Raw genomic sequence first — 19,109 nt, 5'->3', positions numbered from 1 at the left:
TGCAATCCACATACTCGTAATCTGTCATAACCTAAATCCCATAATCTGGATATAATCTTTGTAACTCTTTTTGCTCCATTTCCACAGCTTCTTTTTCCTCTTGGAATCTGGGAGACCAAATCTGCGCACAATAATTCAGATGTGGTATTATCAAAGCCTTATAAAGAGGCAAAATGGCTTCTTTATCCTTACATGCTTCAACCTCGCAAGTATCTTTTGAGTACTTGCAACTTTTGCAATGTAACCTTTGAAGTTCAAATTCCTATCTACTAATATGCCAAGATCCCTTGCCTCTTCAGTTTCTTGTAGCATAACCCCGCCAATAATACAATATGCCTCTGGAACTGTAATCACGCAAAAGTACATAACTTTACACTTTAACATTAAACTAACAGACATTTTCGTTTGCCTAAATCTCCAGTTTATTTAAATCATTTTGTAAGTGCTGCAGTAGTATCCCCGATTGCTTGCCTATCTTCGTATCATTGGCAAACAATTGCACATCTCCAATTAGATCCCTCCCAATTTCATTAATGAATGCATTCAACAGCAATGGCCCAAGAGCTGAGCCCTGAGGTACACCTCTGGTTATCCGAAATCTGGAAGATTCACACCCACATGTATCCTTTTTGATTCAATTATCCACTGATCCAAGTCAAGAGTATATATTCCAATCCCATGTTCTGCAGTTTATGCAACAGCATTTGGTGTGGTGTTCTGTCAGATGCCTTAGCAAAATCCAACTTTATCATAGTTTATCCATACACTTTATCCAATTCGGCCATAATATTGTCATAAATAAACAAATTGTTAAATATGACCTTTTTCTTGCAAACCCACTCTTTGTAGAATATAGCTTTTCTGTCTACCCATTTCTGTATGCGAGTTCTTACCAACTTCTCTATAAACTTCAATGACACCAGAGATACTGATAAGTGAATAGCGCAAAAATCGATGTTTTTGCACCACCTTTGTACAACGGAACCACCATACATTCCTTCTGTTCCTATAGTATCTTTCCTAATCTGTGATGTAAGTTATACAAACATGTCAAAGGCTTAGCCAATTTGGCTGAACATGCTTTTACCATACAGTCTGACATTCCACCTGTCCCTATTGCTGAATTCGTGTCCTCGTTATGCACCTTTAACTCTTCATCCAGTGCAGTAGTACTACGCACCTTGTTACATACACCTGTTGATGTGTTTTAGTAGTTATTAATTATTAATTGAACAATTTCATTATTTTCTGACAATAAATTACCACCTGTAGTCAAAAAAATAATAATAAATAAATCAGCTAACTCCTTTTATTCCCGTATAGGGAGTACTCGAGGTCGTTTTATCCCTATCTAACTTTTGGAGACTCAGTGGGCAGTTCAATCTCCACTGGTACTCAATGTGAGATAACTGGCCCAAGACTATTCCTAATTAAGAGGCACGGAGTGAAGAGAGACGGCTCAACAATTGCCGCCATCTTGTGGTCTCTAACCCTAACACAATATATTTAATGTCTGAAATAATGTCGGTTCTATGGTCGATTTTCTTGAGTTTACGGGACGAAAAACTCACTTGCCCATGCCAAAGATCGTCTAATTCGGGAACCGGATCAAAAAAAGGCTTAGAAAAATTGTCTCTAGTCGCCGACTAGACTCGAAAGCAAGTCTTCCTTCGTGTAGTCAAGCGCCGTGGTGTGCAAACGCCACATTCACTGAGCTACACAGGCTCTCTGTAGTCAGTAAAGTTAATCTTCCACATTTATTATTTTTTTTTGTGTTTACTTGCAGCATAACGATAATATTCTTTTGGATTGCCTTTAGCCTGCATGGCCAATTTCTTTTCGTACTTCGGTAGCTTTTTTGCACAATACTTCATTTCACTTACATCTTATTTATTCTTCGAACTCTAGGGATACATTCAGATAGCACCTTATTTAAGCACTTTTTCAAAGATTCACATGCATTGCTGATATCTTTTCAATTAAATAACTGATACCATGGGTCCAAAGATAGTATCCTCTTAAGTTGATCACAATTTCCAGCTTTGTATTTCAGATGCAACATGTTCTAATCAGAGCATCTTTTCCATCAGATACTTCCTAAGAAAGAACCGCATGATCACTATCACCAACTGGTGCTGATATAATCACATTCTTAACAAAGATTCATTCTGACGCTCTAAACAAATCTGACAACATTCTTACACCTCGAGTCCCTTCTATCATATGCTGCTTGAGAATAACAACTCAGTAAATTCTGTTTCATTTTTATCATGAGATATCTCCTCTACCCAATCTGTGTTTGAACAATTAAAGTCCACCATAATGATCACTGGTTAAGTACCCATCAGGACAAATTGATGATTAATTTCATCATACCATCATCATGCCACCAGATAGCCTTAAACTCATCGCTACACAGTGGTGTAGCTAGAGCTTTTGCGCTCGGGGCGGTCCCTGAGTTTGTCGCCCCTCTCAATACTACAAAAAGTCAAAACGACGCAGAAGGAAACAAATTAAAACACTATGTTTATTTTTGAAGTAAAACTTTAATTTCAACATTCTAAAATGTTATTTTTATTGCTTTTCTGTTAGCAAAATCGTCGATGACATTGGCGAAGTCTATTTCATAGTAATGTAGATAATTCTTAATCAATTTTATTTAGAAAAACTCCTCTCACAACTAGCAACACTTACAGCAATTGTGAGGAAAATTCGCAATAGTATTACAATATTTGGAAATTAGTTCTCGAGACTGTATTTTAGAATTAACTGCAAAAGTTCAAAAAGGTTCAAAGTGCCGCGCGGGGAGGACCGCCCTCCCGTAGCTACGCCTCTGCTGCTACATAAGACATTCTTACCATCATTCTTTTCTTGCGTTTCTATTCTAACTGGACTTAGGTTGTCTGATATCATTAGTTGTACTTCTCCTCTCTTATCTGTTCTGTCATTCCTAAAAATAGTATACCGATTACACTCGATTCCAGTTTCAGTAATGTCAACAATCTTCATGTATATGTTCACCGGTGTTTCCTACTTCCCGAATTTTGATAGTATGAGTAGGGAAAATATCAATAGGTGGCGTTATTATTTAGCAGTTGGTTAAAGACCACGAGTAGTATGCGGCCACGCTGTACTGTTAAATCATGGAGTATTTTAAAAGTGGTTTGAAGTCTGTGCTGGGTGCTCCTCAAGATCCGCACCAAGTAACAGGAGCAGAAACAGTTAGTTTATATCCTGATATTTACCTGAATATTTTTTAAAATATCCCAACACTGTTTATGTTGTTTGCTGTATGTTTTACGTACAGTGGTTTTATCCTACCATATCTGTTTACTCTGTTTTGACGTTTTAGCAGATTACCATTTTTTCCCCATTCAAATTTTCGTTTTCTTAAGTGGCGTATAACTTCATATATGCTTTCTTCAGTCAGTTTATTATTCTATTATTTTTTCGCTAATAATATTTGTACACACACACACACACAAACAATGTCTAGGTTTATTTATCGATACACGTTATACATAAACGTTTTAATATCTTTCAATATTGAAACACGGTGAGTTGGCATGATAATAATGATAACAGACTATACAAACGCAGGAAAATTGAACGAAAACTTATGTGCATTTGTATTATTAAACGTTTACTAAAAACACATACATTTCGACAAACCACACGGTAATAAAATGATTTTAGGAGAATATTTGAACTGTTTTAAAATGTGATGATTTTAAACATTAACGCCAATTTTCATAAAAATAAAAAAAAGTATTCATTTTCTCAATATATACAAGCAGGAAAAATATGCACTATAGTTAGTAGTTGTAGACTATGCCAACAAGTTCAGGTAATAATAATATCCAATCATGGGTTTTGCATTGGCAAGACAAATTTAAACAACAATAACAACTAAACGTTTTGGAGATGAATAACAGATTTTTGAGAGGAAACTGAAAAATAAATATAGGAAAAGATGTAAAACTGCATGAAAGAATGACAAGATTTGCAGAAAAGTGGTAATTTGAAACTGTGGGAGAAGGTAGAGAGGGAGAGTGTGGCTTCATAGTACATGGTTATGGATAGAAAAAAAAAAGGTGGGGGTCCCTTTCACTAATTGCTATGCATGCGGTTTAGGATGCGATGACTTTTTGTCCAGTAATGAACAGAAAATGGCTGAAATAGCTGGATAAAAAGCTGATGCAATCTGAATATCTTAAAATCTGCAATAAACAATTTACAGCTTCTGGTTAATATTAAAGGCATACTATAAGATTATTGTATATTACAAATTACATTCTGAATTTATTTTTCCTTATCACAAGGTCATTTTGCATTAAAGTAATGTAAAATATTTTAGATAAAAATTGAAGCTGCATCATCTCCAGATTCATGAATCAAATTGGGAAGATAAATTTGCCAGTCAGTTATTCTTAATTCACTGACCTGTTTGGCTGAGCAGATAGTATATGCTCTCTAACCAACAGGCTGGATCTTAATCTGGCAAAAACATTTTTCATTATGGCACTTTTTTTTCATACAAGAAAAACATTGGTCATACAAGAAAAATGGCAACCAAGACATCAATTTTGACTAATATCAACGTGCAGGATTTAGCGCGATGTGTGTTGATTGTATTCATTGCTGAGAGTGAATAGTTACGTGGTATGAGAGAGAGAATGGAGAGAATTTTGGTCAGAAATGTTTTGTGAGTATAAGAAATGCAAGTGGTGTCAGGAGTGAAAGAATGAAGTGACTAATATTATGGATATAAAGCTAGACGGTGGAGAATGTAGCAGACGCAGAGAATGGTAGTGCACAAAGTATGAATGAGACTTTGAAGGAAGTGGTCGAATGTAATGATGTAGATGATTAGATGCCAGCGCAGAAAGAAATTGCACACTTGCGTAGATTTCTTCACAGGACAAAACGTGAGCTTGAGTGACTGGAGAAACAGCTGGTACAGAAGGTTAGAGAATGAAAGAAAGAAAGAAAGAGTGGAAAAGAGGGGAAAAGCATAAAAGTGTAAGAAATCAGGAGAAAAGAGATATTGTATGGGGATTCGACGACAAGAGGTATACTTAATGAGAAAGTGACGAACACAGTTTCTAGGTTTGATAGATAAAGGGTGTTAGTGAAGCTTTAAATTTGCAAAAGAAAGAGGTGAACAAGTTAATTGTTTTGGCATGCACAAGTTTGAAAGGTGAGAAATATGCAACGAGAGAAGATATAAAAGAGGTTGTTAGAAGAAACAAACACGAAGAGTAAGAAAGTAAAGATTAAAGTAAAGTGAGTCTGCCTCTTTCGTATGATAGGACAGAATTGAGAAGCATGGCCATAATTGTCAATGAGAAGATTGTGCAGGAGGAATGGCATACGGTTTATAGACATGTAGAGTGAATTTGATGTAAGGACCCGTATATGCCTGATGGACTGCACTTAAATGGTTTTGGAGTTAGGTGCTTGGAGAAGGTGTTGCTCAGTGCAAAACTGGGACAAGCAATCAAGTGTATGTATAGCCATCCCTGGGGCAATTGAGTGTGAGTTCAGGAATGACTATGCAGAAATGGCCACCCCTAGAATAGATAAGTATGGGTTGATTGCAAAGAGCTGGGTGCAGTTTCTCAAGTTCTGAATTTGAATGGGCAGGTATTGACATTATTGGTCAATCAGTGAGACCTGGTTGTCAGAGAATGATGAACAAGGGTTGTTTGAAAAGTTTGGTAAAAAAATAAGTTAAACGCATTTTTTTTGAAAAAATCACCTTTATTCCTCAACATAGTCTCCATCAAGGTCTACACATTTAGTCCAGCAAGTTTCCAATTTTTTCATCCCATCTAAAAAGTAGAATTTGTCAAATTCTGCAAAATAGTCAACAGCCTTGATGACATCCTTGTTTGAAGAAAATTTTTTCCCACTGAGCCAAATTTTCAAGTTTGGGAACAAGAAGTCACATGGGGCCAAGTCCGGAGAATACGGTGGATGTGGAACCAATTCAAACCTCAATTCGTGCAATTTTGCAATTCTGATGGCTGATGTGTGGGACGGTGCATTGTCTTGATGAGAGCGCTTTTTTTGTGCACCAATCTTGGCTGTTTTTTCTCTAGTTCTTTTAAATGGTCCAACAGTAATGCATGATAGACTCCTGTTATCGTCTTACCCTTTTCAAAAATAGTCTATCATGGTAATTCCTTGGGAATCCCCAAAAACAATGGCCATCACCTTCCCAGTTGACAAAATGATTTTTTTTGGTGCTCTTTCACCAGGCATTGTCCACTGTTTTGACTTCTTCTTGGACTCAGGTGTGTAGTGGTGGATCCAAGTTTCATCTACAGTCATGAATCGACACAAAATGTTTAGACACCGCAGTTCATGACCATGGTAAACTCTGCATTGAAATGTCTTTTCACATGCATTTTTGATCGAGAGTCAACAATCGTGGCACCCATCGCGCACACAACTTTTTCATGTGCTTTTTGCACGATATTATACATCCATTCAGTTGAGATGCCTATAATCTCATGCACTTTCACTCGCCGGTCTTCAATGACGATATCATGGATTTTGTCAATCATTTCCTTAGTAGTGACCTCAGTCGGGCATCTGGAGCACACTTAATCTTCGATGGACTTACAACCACGTTTAAACTCATTTATCCAAAAATAGTCTTTAATGCTGGTGCAGAGTCTACGTGAACTGCATCTATCTGAGCTTTGATCTGCATGGCTGTCCACTTCTTCAAATAAAAGTGTTTTATCACTGCACGAAATTCATTTTTCTCCATTTTTATGAAAAATGCGAACATGGTCATTTTAAATGTTTGCCAAACGAGAGCTACGTGTCAGATGTGGCTAAAATTTTGCCAGGGGTCTTGAAAAAGATATGTGCCAACATTGGTATGAATGAATTGTGTCACCATCTATTGGAAATTTACCAGACTTTTCAAACAACCCTCGTAGTTATAGGGATTGAATGTAATGGATATTATATCAAAGAAATAGGGCAGAAGGAAGGGCATTATTAATGGTAGCTGAAGAACTTCAATCATCAAAAATTTCATTTTATGCTGTCTGGTGTGAGATAGAAGCCAATAGGACAAAATGTATTGTTGGTTGCTGTTATAGACCTTGGGGATCCAAAAGAAGATGTGGATGACATGCATCATTAGATTAGCATAATGAGTGCAAGCCAAGCAATTATCATGGGAGATTTCAACTATGGAGTTGAAGTCCAGGCTCTCATTTTTTAGTTATAACATGTTCCTTATATGCCGCATCTACTCACAAGTAGAGAAATATTTTTCTTTTCCTCATTGTAAGTTTAGTCTGCAAGCATATTGGCATGTAATCAGATTCTGCATAATTATACAGACTGAGACACGTGCATGGAAAGCTACTGTATTGTTGTCGGTAACTCGACACAAAGGCACTAGGCATTAGTGAATTTGATCCCTTTCTTGCTGAGCACATTGCCAAAATCGGGGGAAAAAAAAAGGAAAAAGTTTCGTTTCCTATCTTTCCTTTGCCACGCATGAGAATTTATTAAAATAACGGGTGAGAAAGTAATCAAATTTATTGTGGAAGAACTTAAAATAGCATAGTACTATTCCATAAGTGTTGACTCAACACTAGACTCATCTCATGTTGATCAGCTGTCCTTCATTGTACGAATTAATTACGTATTAATTAATTAAATAACATGGAACTTCTGTGGAACGTTTCTTGCTTTTCATTCCTAACGTAAGTCACAAATCTGAAGTTACAAGAGGCAGTATTGACTTCACTAAACGAGCTTGGGTTTGATGTAGCAAATTGCGGAGGGCAGGCATATGATAATGCTAGTAACATGTCAGGCAAGTACACAGGACTGCAAGCAAGAATTCTTGAAATAAATCCATTGGCAGAATTCATACCGTGAGCTGGATATTCTCAGTCTCAAATTGGTACTTTCTGCATTTTTTGATGTCCTTCAGAAATACGCATTTTTCACATCTTCATCACATCGGTGGAGTGTTCTAAGAAAGCATCAAAGAAAGTTCAAACATCCTTTGCCTACTCGTTGGTCAGCTCGTGACGATGCCTGTTGGAGTCTTCGTGAGGGATGGACAGAAATAATTTCCACTTTGTCCGAAATTGAAAATGACACCAACCAGAAGAAAGTTACGTGATGTGAAGCAAGTGGGATTCTATAGCAACTTCAGTCACTGGAGGTTTGGATCATGACCTGCCCATAGGGGCGGCAAATACCTAAATATGCCACTGGTTACTAAGGGATAATTACCTGAAACAGCACATGATGAAAGGACCCAGGGGTTTGAGAGTGTTAGATTATTATTTATTTCGTATCCAAACACGTGATACAGTAGTAAGTAAGTGGTACAACATTATTTACAACAAATTAGGATACATTACAAATGAGAACATCTTAAATTTGGTAAGTGAACTTTACATAGAATAGTAAGTAAAATATGAAGAAAAAAGAAACTATGCATAAGTTATATACAATAAATATGGTCAGAGTGTTGGATCTGGTAATAGCATGAAAAAAAATTAACTACAGTAGCAACTGTTGGAAGTTTTTTCACTTGGTTATACTATAAATTAAAGATACCAAGAAATTATATTCTTGGTTTAATCCTTTATCCAAGTGTAAGCAAATAAAGTTTACACCTGAAGTATTTTGAAGACTGGCCATACCTGAAAATACTTCAGGTGTCAACTTTGTTTGCTTACACTTTGATAAAGGATTAAACCAAGAATATAATTTCTTGGTATCATTACTTTCTAGTATAACCAAGTGGAAAAGCTTCCACCATCTATCTCTAATCCAGAGTATTGTAATACTCTGGATTAGAGTTGCGGCATCTTTTGACTACTGATATATGAAAATATGACTTCTGCATTTCTTCAATCTTTGTATCACCTCTGGGTCTGGCTCCTGCTGATGAGACCTCAGTAAAGTTGGAAACCGGTCTGGGTAGTGACCCTTCCCATAATGCATAGTATCAGGGCCGGTTTTATCATTAGGCGAACCTAGGCAATCGCCTAGGGATGCTAAGACTTCGGGATGTCAGATTTTGCTACATAATTCAGGGAAAAATTACAACCTTCGAAAAAAATTAGTAAAACCTTGATTAATAATAAAAGACTGAAATAAGTATTAATGTACTTTGTATTAATGATACAAAGAATTTCTTAATGAAAATCCGAAATGAGGATGAATTTGAAAAGATGTAATGCATAATTTTGAACAAGAAACCGTTAGACTTAGGGAAAAAAAAAGAAACAATTTGTGTATGAAGCAGAGGATGAATTCGTAACAGATTTTAAACAAACATTTAAGGTAGATTTTTATTTTTAAGTTATTGATACTGCAGTTGCATATGTTGATGAAAAATTAAGCAGATGTCTACAATTAACGAAAAGTTTGGTTTTCTTTTAAATATATATGAATTTCAAAAAATTACTTCAGCAGAACTGCTTAAAAAATATTTGATATTGGAAAATTATTTAACACACGATAATTCTAGAGATATTGATGGAACAGATTTATTTAGTGAATTACAAATAATAGCAAGGCGAATTCCAGAAAATACTTCCTCATTAGATGTCCTGTCATACGTATGCAAAAATAATTTAGAAAAATAGTGTTCCAAATGTGTTTATTGCTCTGAGAATTTTTTCAACATTGCCAGTATCGTTAGCAAGTTCAGAAAGGAGTTTCTCGAAATTAAAACTTACAAAAACTTACACTTGCTCTACGATGGCTCAGGAATGACTCACTGGTCTAGCAATAATATCTATAGAGCATGAAATTGCATCTGCAATCAATATAGATGAATTAATTCAAAACTTTGCCAAACTTCACATCATCCGTAAACAACTGAATATCCCTCCGCAATCCACTGACAATGTCATTGATATAAAAGTTAAACAATATAAGTCCCAGTACTGAGTCCTGTGGGACCCCACTTATAACCCTCTGCCTCCTTGAAATGGTCCCACCATACACAACTTTCTGATACCTATCAGACAGCCAATCCTGAATCCAGTTGACTAACCTGACATCTTAACCCATGTGCAGCAACTTAAGTATCAGCTTATTATGTGTTACCCTATCAAATGCTTTGCAAAATCCAAAAAAATGACAGTATATGCCTTTCCCTCATGAACTGCTCTTGTCACTTTATTATAAAAGACATCCATATTATTAAAGCAAGAACACCCCTTAACAAATCCATGTTGATCTATTTTTCCTTGTTGCAAAGAAATTAGAATTTCTCTAAGTTTATTTCTAACTATGCTTTGCATTGTTTACATTATGCAAATTCTAGGAATAAAAACATGAAAATAAAATCATAAAACATTTTTGCCGATGGATAGTGAAAACTAATAAGTTACATTGCATTCTGTATATTCGTCTATTATAATGATTGCTAACTTGATGTCACCGGTAGTATTTCTTCATTTAACATCAAATTTCTATAGATGTGCAGTGTGCATTTCTCTTGGTGTGGAAAAATTAGCTGTTATTTCTTGCACATTCTAGCGAATACCAATTGAATGCACCATCATTTGTATTGAGTTGAGCAGAAGCATTTCTGCTTTTATAGATATCGGTTTAACTTTGGGCTGTTGAGGGGTGGCCCTTGAGAGCAGGGCTGCATTTATACTTTTGGAGGCCCGAGGCACAACATCATTATAAGGCCCTCAAAAATAAGCATTTTTCTAGTTTATTGAAAATAAAAGTCAACATTTCCATAATAACTCATTTTAATAACAAAATACAACATTGGTATACATATATTTGCATTTTAAAAAAGTATAAAAATAAATCAGTTCAAATTTAAATAAAAAAATTAATAACTAAAAGGTTTTTCTGGCTTTGGTTTTAGCAAATATATCTATGATGTCATCATAATTGATCGAGTCCATTACATCTGATTCAGTGCATAATAACGACAGGTCACTTGTTTTATTTTGGTGCGAGTTGCTTCTTAAATAATTTTTTATTTGTTTCAACACTGAAAATGAGCGTTTAGCACTTGCATTTGAAATAGGCATCGTCAAAAATATTTTTAAAATTGTTTCTATGTTCGGAAAAAGTAGACCTTAACCCATTGTTTATAAATTTGTACATATTTTTAATTGAAGAATTTTCTTCCTTTATCATTATTAAAAATTGCTTAACTTCAGTAAAATTTTATCAATACTAGTCTTGTACTTGTCTTGATCTATATCTTCCTTCAAAAAAATGTCAAACATATCTAATATGTTGAAATAGCTTTTTGTTCTTTCATTAATTTCCAAAATTAGCTTATTGCAAATGACATTAAAAGTGTTCACAGCGAAATTTTCTTTCCCATGTAATATAATCTCATTATATTGTGAAACTTCGTCACTCATTTTTTTTCGTTTGTTAACTCTTTCCTTTTCAACTTTAAATTTTGTCTCATCTGTTAATAAATTCACTTCTTCATTTACAGCAAAACTATTTCTTATATCTAAAATAAAATCAACTAAAAAGTAACAAATTATTAGCTAAAAACAAATCCATATTGGGATCTTGTAGAGATTCGTTGTAAAATTTTGTCCTGCATGACTGTTAAAATTGCTATTTCTGGTTTGTCAAAATGTTCAGCCAATGATGAGCTCTCTAATTTAGAAATAGGTTTTTCATGAGGAGAAATGGACAGTTCAAGTAATGAGTCTAATTTGTTTATATCCACATTTCAAAGCCAATATAGCGTCAGCTCTTGCAGACCACCTCGTTTCACTTAGTCTTTTAACTGTTAAAGATTTTTTTTCTAAATGTTTAAGGAGTATACCCCATCTTATTGTTGAAGATGAAAAGTAATTTATTTATTTATTTATTTAAGCTTATGGCTACATGAAAACTGGTAAGTGAAAAGTACAATCACAATTTCCAGAAATAAATGATGAAAATCTTAACATATAAAAGTTCATTACATAAAAGGCACAACCTGTTTTCTAAGTCTTTCCTTTTTTAAAAAAAATATAAAGCAAAAGTAACATGTCATAATTAAGCCAGGGACAATTATCGTCCTGCTGCACCAAGTATGACAAGGCTGCATATTCTCACAACACTTCACAACATAAAAGTTGCTGTATCTGAGGTTTAAGTAGAGAGCAGTTGTGTCTTGTGTGAGAAAACTTGATCCATTAGAGGATGCCCATTTCACACTGTATCATCATCTTCTAACATGAGGAGTTCTGCTGATACTATGACGAGGACTATGAGAGTAATTACGAGAATAACGTCTTCATGGCAAGACGGGACCATGATTTTCTGTTTCCTCCATAACCACTGCCACCATCATACCAACTACAGGTCAAGATCCAGGCTGGAAAGTCAATTCAAGGCCTCATCCGTCACCTTGTGGATGTCTTGTAGGCCACCACTGTGAAATTGGCGCTTTGGGCAGTTGTACACAATATGAGTAATCGTCTGAGCCACGGAAGCCATGGGGGGAGGGGGGCACGGGAAGGCTGTCTCAACCCCCCATGAAAAGCAATTATATACATTTTGAATAAAACAAACATATTGCACTGCTTCCGGACAAGATTCCACCGCATAGTTGCCAATTAAATTTAAGGAATGACTAGAGCATGGTATATAATGTGCAGAAGGACTAAGTTTTTTCAGCTTAGCTTGTAAACCTGTATAGATACCTTTCATATTGGCAGCATTATCATAGCTTTGCCCTCTGCACATTTTTATATCCAAAGATAATTCTTCTAATTTTTTTAATACTACCTCTTCTAAATATAAGGAATTATGTTGTGTAATTCTGATGAACCCGATAAATGTTTCTCAAATTTTTCGGGTAATTAGAGTTGTGTAATTCTGATGAGCCTGATAATGTCAGAATTTATGGCAACATAACTGAATATCATAGCTAGTTGGTCGTTATGGGCAACGTCTGGTGTCGAATCAAGTATTATTGCGAAATAAGCAGCTTCCTTAATTTCTGATATTAATATTTCTCTTGTTTTTTAGCTATTAATGCTATGAATTCATCACAAGTATGGTAAGAAAGATAATTTGATCTGTCAGAACCACAGTTGGCATACATTTTCACGTGATGTTTTAAAAAATCATCAAATTCACTTAAATAATGTAAACACGATAAATAATTTCCGCAAGAATCAGAAAAAATATCATTTGTATTTCCTCTAAATGCTAGCCCTAGTTTACTCAGTAAGTTAATGGTAGCTATTATTCTTTTTAAAACCTCTCCAATAATTTTCTTCAGATTGTATTTGTTTGATCAATCAATTCAACTATTTACAGAACTTGATTTTCTTTTGCGATATGTGCACATCGCTCATATATGCTCAGTAGAATGCTCGTGATCACATAAGGTTCGTGTTATATTTCCCCAGTCATTAAAACCCTTCATTAAGCTATTATTTGACTTAGAAAACAATTTACAAACAAAGCATTAAATTGCTTTGCTGGTTTCTGAAAAAATTAGCCACTCTCGTTTCTCCTTTGTTCCGTTCGCCTTTTTTCAGTAAAAATGTGATATATTTACATTCTGACATATATTCTATTGCGTTCTTGGTATTCTTTTTTAAATTATCGATTTTACCAACATTCTGGGGCATATTTATTAAGATATGCTCAATAAACTGTTCATTAATAGTAAGTGGCCACACTGCTATATCGGTAGGATAAGAGATAGCTTACTTGCTGGTAAGTACAGACTCTGATTGAAAATTTTCTTCAGAATCCTCTTGATTTGTTTCATTTACTTCTTTCTCTCTCTCTCTATGTTTTCCACATCATTTTGATGTTCTTCATCTCCTCCTGATAACGATACCAATGTTTTGTTTTCGTTCTGAGAACTGTGAAGTGCAACTTCAGTTCTACAAAATTCTTCATTTTCAGAATGCAAGAAAGACAAAATTGCACCCTTTTGACTATTTAGCTATTTTTCATTTTCTCTAAGTCGTTTTCTTTTACTAGCTCCGGATTCAAATTTTCTTGGCATCATTATGTGTATTAATCTATCAAAAGCGAAATAAATATTTATTAAATCCAAAATAAACATATAAATAAAATAAACAATTACTTTAAAACCTTAAAAAATATAAAAATAGAAACAGTAGTATCTTGGTTTTGTTAAAATAAACGAGTAACAGTAATATTCTTATCGACTGCGACAACTACTTTAATTACATAATTAAGTATATACACTTGTATACAGTATACTGCTTTACAAGTACTAGCCAAATAACGGCAACTAAACTATCAGTTTAATTACCGTTTTTTGGAATTTCCTTTACTGTTCTACGATATTTAACCCATTTTGGTGCAATTTATTTATTGTGTCTATGCTCAGTAGAATATTTCCCAAAAATATAAACGAATTTCACAACCTTGCAAATCATTTTATGTAAATAAATGATAACTTATATCGATGGATTATAAATAATTATGCAACTTCTACAATACTTTATATTTAATATTAAATTTTCTAAATTGTTTAAAATCTTTTAATGTAATTCTAAATATATATATTATTTACACTTTTAAATATTCCATGTAATTGAATCATAATTAATTTAAAGAAAGATGTAATTAAAATCTTTCTGTGAAAGATTTCAATTGCAGTATTGATTATTGATTTTGTTTGACGAGCTTCGTTGACAAGCATCATAGTTGCTACAAAAATTCTGAATACCGAAAAAATATTAAAAGGTATGGTAATAATTTAGTATAAGGATAAAAGTTTTTTTTTTGTTTAAAAAAAAAGAATTTAAATGCAATCAAATTAAGCTTGTTAATCAAGGTAAAAATTGGAACTTCATGAACTGTGAAGTTCAGATATTCTCACTAAAAGTAAAACTTTTGAATTTACAGTAATAAAAATTATAGCAAAAATCATATTTATGGAATTACAACATTTATTTATTACAAGATTTATTCAACTCCAGCTTTGATTTTTTTAAGTTGCAGTAATAAGCATAATAATTCCAGCTTTAGTTAAAACGTAGTAACGATAACTTGCTATGCTCACTAACATCCACTTTTTTACTCGACATTTTACCCTCAAATGACTAGAATCTTGATGCACAAAAAAATGAACTGAAAAATCAATTTAATTTATAAATAATAATAAACTTGAAATTCAAATGCTCTATTTATGTGATATAGAAACTGCTCTTACCCAACTAATTAATATAAATAGCAGCAGCACACAAAAAGACCTCTGTTGTCTCTGGAACGTGTTTCAAAATGATTGCAAAAACTTTCTTTAACTCAAAAACTTATTTACTCTGTTTACAATTTCCACTTATTAAACTTCTAGTATACTTGCAAAGAGGTTAGCTAGCTCTCCATTAAGTTACTTTTACAAACTGTATATCAACTTCAAATATGTCAATAGATTCTCTTAATGACACTTCTTGTTACTGTTAATCTAAATCCTAATTGTCCAACTAAAACACATAAGAGGAATTGTACAAAGGTATATAACTTACAAAAACTCTGTATTGCACATTCAGTCAAAGGTCTTGCACAAAAAGTTCTAAGGCAATTCTCTCATCTCAGATCTTGAGCTTCCTTCAGGAAATCTGGCTTCAGAAATATCTCATCAGAAAAATAGCAAAAGTGAACTGCGCTCTGCGGTACTCATATACAACTCGGCAAAAAGTTATTCTCCCATGGCAAAAAGAAAAACTTCTGAGCAAAGGTGCTTCGAGTAATTTGTCTCGCCTTTTCTCCTCTGCTTGGGCTTGCCAAAAATGCCTGGACGACTGCCTCCTTTTTTCCTGCCACCTCCACTAACTCGAATTGCCACCAACTGTCAACCAGAATTCCTCTCTGGCCCGGAAGCTTTTCTCTGGCAATTGGAACATCTCCTTTTGGTAACTCGAAGCATTCTCTTAAGACTGGAACTGGGATGCTCTTCTCTGGACGTCTGGAAATGGGAAGCCCTCTCTCTCTCTCTATGATTCTTTCTTGAAACTTAAAATGAAAATTCGAACTTGAAACTTAAGATGAAAGACGATTCTTTCATCTTAAGTTTCAAGTTCAGCCCACTCTTTGTTCTCTTCTGTGCCTTCTTTTGATTGTAAGTTGCCGACCATTGGAAAGTTGTTTGAACCTTTCTGACTAACTTCGGAGGTGTTTACATGCAGAGTTTGTAAGCCTTTCTCATACACACAAAATTTAATAAACAACCTTTCTAATGACACCATGTAGATCTATTACATAAAGCTCTGGCGAAAACCATTGCCTTTGTTTTTAACACTCTAACATATTCTGATTAAAGAAGCATATGCAGTTAATTTCCAAAGGGCTATTTACAAAAATATATAATACAAAATATACAGAGACAAACAAAGTTAATTTTTACAACATTCTTATGGGACTTGACCTAAGTAAAAAAATGATGTAATGTGCTTTGGAATATTTAAGCTACAATCGAGTTTTTACAATATTGATAAGAACAATAGTCTAAAAGTCCAGGTAGTCCAGCAAAAACCATCTCGAACAAAATGAAACTAATTTATTTATTTAAAAATACAAAAATACAAATTTATTAAGTATATCTTTATAGAGTTCATAATTAAAAGGACTCTAATAATAATAATAATAGATTTCTACAGATGTGTCTCATCTTGTTTTGGTATTATCAAGTTATTCTGAAGCATTATGAATTTTGCTATTTTATTATTATGCCGCTACTTCAAATGTGGCACTTTTTACAACAAAACTGGCTAAGTTATATTGAATATATCTGTTTGCAAATATATTCAAAATCCCTTTGACCTAATAAAAAGGCAGAATACTGATGAAACTTCATCAGCCTTCCATCTGTTAAAATGCAATTACTTCCCCCCCACCCTCCCCACCATAACTACAATAATCCATTAACGGATTATTGTAGTTATGTGCACTGTATTTCTTGGATTGACCCTTTTTTGCTGCACAATTTACTTATTGTGTCTCTTCCCAAATAAAAACGAATTTCACATGCGAAAATAAATAATCAAAATGTTTGTTTGCATTGGAAATATTATGTCAAATATTTATATTTTTTAAATAATTTCACATTTATTGAAATAAATATGACATTTTGCATCCTTTCCTTGCAGAATAAGATTATGTGGGTCGCACATTTCAATTTTAGGAATGTTTTTTTTTTATGAACAACAAATGCTGTTAAACTGCATTATTCGGGGTTTCCGATTGCGAGTCTTTTTAATTTTATCAGAGATTCTATGCCTTTGTCTTTTGCTTAAAACTGCAACAGTATAATTACTTTGGAAAAATAACGAATTCGAACAAAAAGAAAGTGCGCACATGTTACTAGCAGTATTTGTGTGTGTGGTGATAATTTTGGGAGGGGGGGGGTAGCCATTAAAAGTGAATTAATTCTGTTATGAAAATTTTGGAAATAAAATTTCATTTTGATGCATGCACCTACACATGTTTCAAAAGATAAACTGTAGGGAAAATATCGCTACTTCAAAACTGCCCTATAATATTGAAATTACATAAAATATGTACATAACAGTTGACTTCATAACTGCCATTTATTTTGATTTATAGTGAGTGATTAGGGGGGAAACCAAGAAAGTTGAAATGCAAAAACCTACAGATTACGTTAGAAAAATTATGCATTACATGATATGATTCGAGATTTACGTATGATAACTAACCTTTGAACTAAGATTATGAATAAAATAGGAAACTTAATTTGGAACAGATGGAGACTGTATTCATTTTTAGATTCAGATTTTCATGAATTTATAAAAGAATTATTTGACAAAAATAATTATCTTCAATGAAGTTCTTGGAGAAATTTAAAATGTATTGGATTAAAATAATTAGCAAAAAAAATTGATAGTGACATTGATCTTCCAAAGTGATACAATATGAAGTGAAGAAAGTATGAAAGGATTTCTTATTTTACGCTGGCATTAAAAACTATAATTATATGATAAAAACAAGCAGCAAAATGAATATAACTCATAGGTATTTAGTCTGATATAACTTAGATTCCAGTTACCGAGCAAACTGCAAGCAACTGCGCTTCTTGCTGTAGGCCACAGAACGTAGCTACGCATGCCAGGTAATGTGGTTAAGTGTTCTTTTCAGCGTGAAGGATTCTCACACCTTCTAATGGACATGACGGTCAAACTACTCTTCTTATCCATGTTCTTTCAGCAGGTGGACAGAATATTATCCAGGTTTGCTGGACGTGTATATATGTCCAGCAAAGAAATGGTATGCTTACATACATGAATTTTATGGAATACAGAGTTCCTGTTAGTTTTATATTCTAAGGAAAGAACAATGTATTTCAAATGGAAGCGGGATGCAAACAAGAAACAACCCAGAAAAATTGAAAAGAAAACAATACCACAAACGCTGCAGCCAACAAGAACCAAACATCTCTTGCCTGTGGCCCTCGGAGACCAGGGTAAACCCACCCATCTCCAGTGTACACATTGCCGTAAGTGCTGGAAGAAGTAGTAGGGTTGCAGATGCCCATTTCCTTAAAGAATTAGTAAGACAATCATAAACATCCATGCCTATGGTGAGATTCTAACCTATAGCCAATTGGTTGGAGAGAGGATATGCTATCTACTTGGCCAACCAGGTTGGCTACAGCATGAAAGCAAGCCTATATTCCACCCATTCCACAGAAAAGGAGATAAGTCAGCCATCATCCTATTGCCCTAACTTCACTGTTGAATATAATGGTGGAATTTATCAGCAGTCATCTTTAGTACTTGAAGTCTATCATTTAATTATTGATCACCAGATCAATGATTAAATTGATAGTGAGAGTGACAGAATCCATTCTGCCACTGTTACTTCACAACTGATCTAGTCTTCATCACTTGCCTTGGACATAAGGTTTGGAGAAACTTGTGGCTGCTGTTGATCTTTCTAGAGCATTTGATCAAGTGGGCACAAACAGGCTGTTTACCAAATTACTATCAGGTTACTAGCCATTGGATTGACAGCTTCCTGTATGGTTGTTCACTCAATGATATTGTTGATGACTTTACTTTCTCTTCTCTGATTTCCTCTACTCTAGAGCACTAGCACATTGTACTTTCACCTAT

General features: G+C 34.2%; 1 protein-coding gene across 2 annotated transcripts in view; it reads left to right on the top strand.

The window, feature by feature from the left end:
- The first annotated feature begins 3,109 nt into the window (after window positions 1-3,109).
- The window catches only part of LOC150095882 (general vesicular transport factor p115-like), a 245,709-nt gene continuing 229,709 nt past the window's right edge, over window positions 3,110-19,109 (top strand). For both annotated transcript variants that reach the window (XM_090409601.1, XM_090409600.1), the window contains exon 1: window positions 3,110-3,221. In XM_090409601.1, the coding sequence (XP_090265727.1) occupies window positions 3,144-3,221 (78 nt within the window). In that variant the 5' untranslated portion in view covers window positions 3,110-3,143. The remainder of the gene's footprint in view (window positions 3,222-19,109) is intronic.

The sequence above is a fragment of the Typopeltis vanoorti genome, chromosome 19 (assembly GCF_054136105.1).
Source record: "Typopeltis vanoorti isolate ZY-2024b chromosome 19, IOZ_Tvanoo_1.0, whole genome shotgun sequence".
Classification (NCBI taxonomy): domain Eukaryota; kingdom Metazoa; phylum Arthropoda; class Arachnida; order Uropygi; family Thelyphonidae; genus Typopeltis; species Typopeltis vanoorti.
This window is presented reverse-complemented; position numbering and strand designations above follow the sequence as displayed.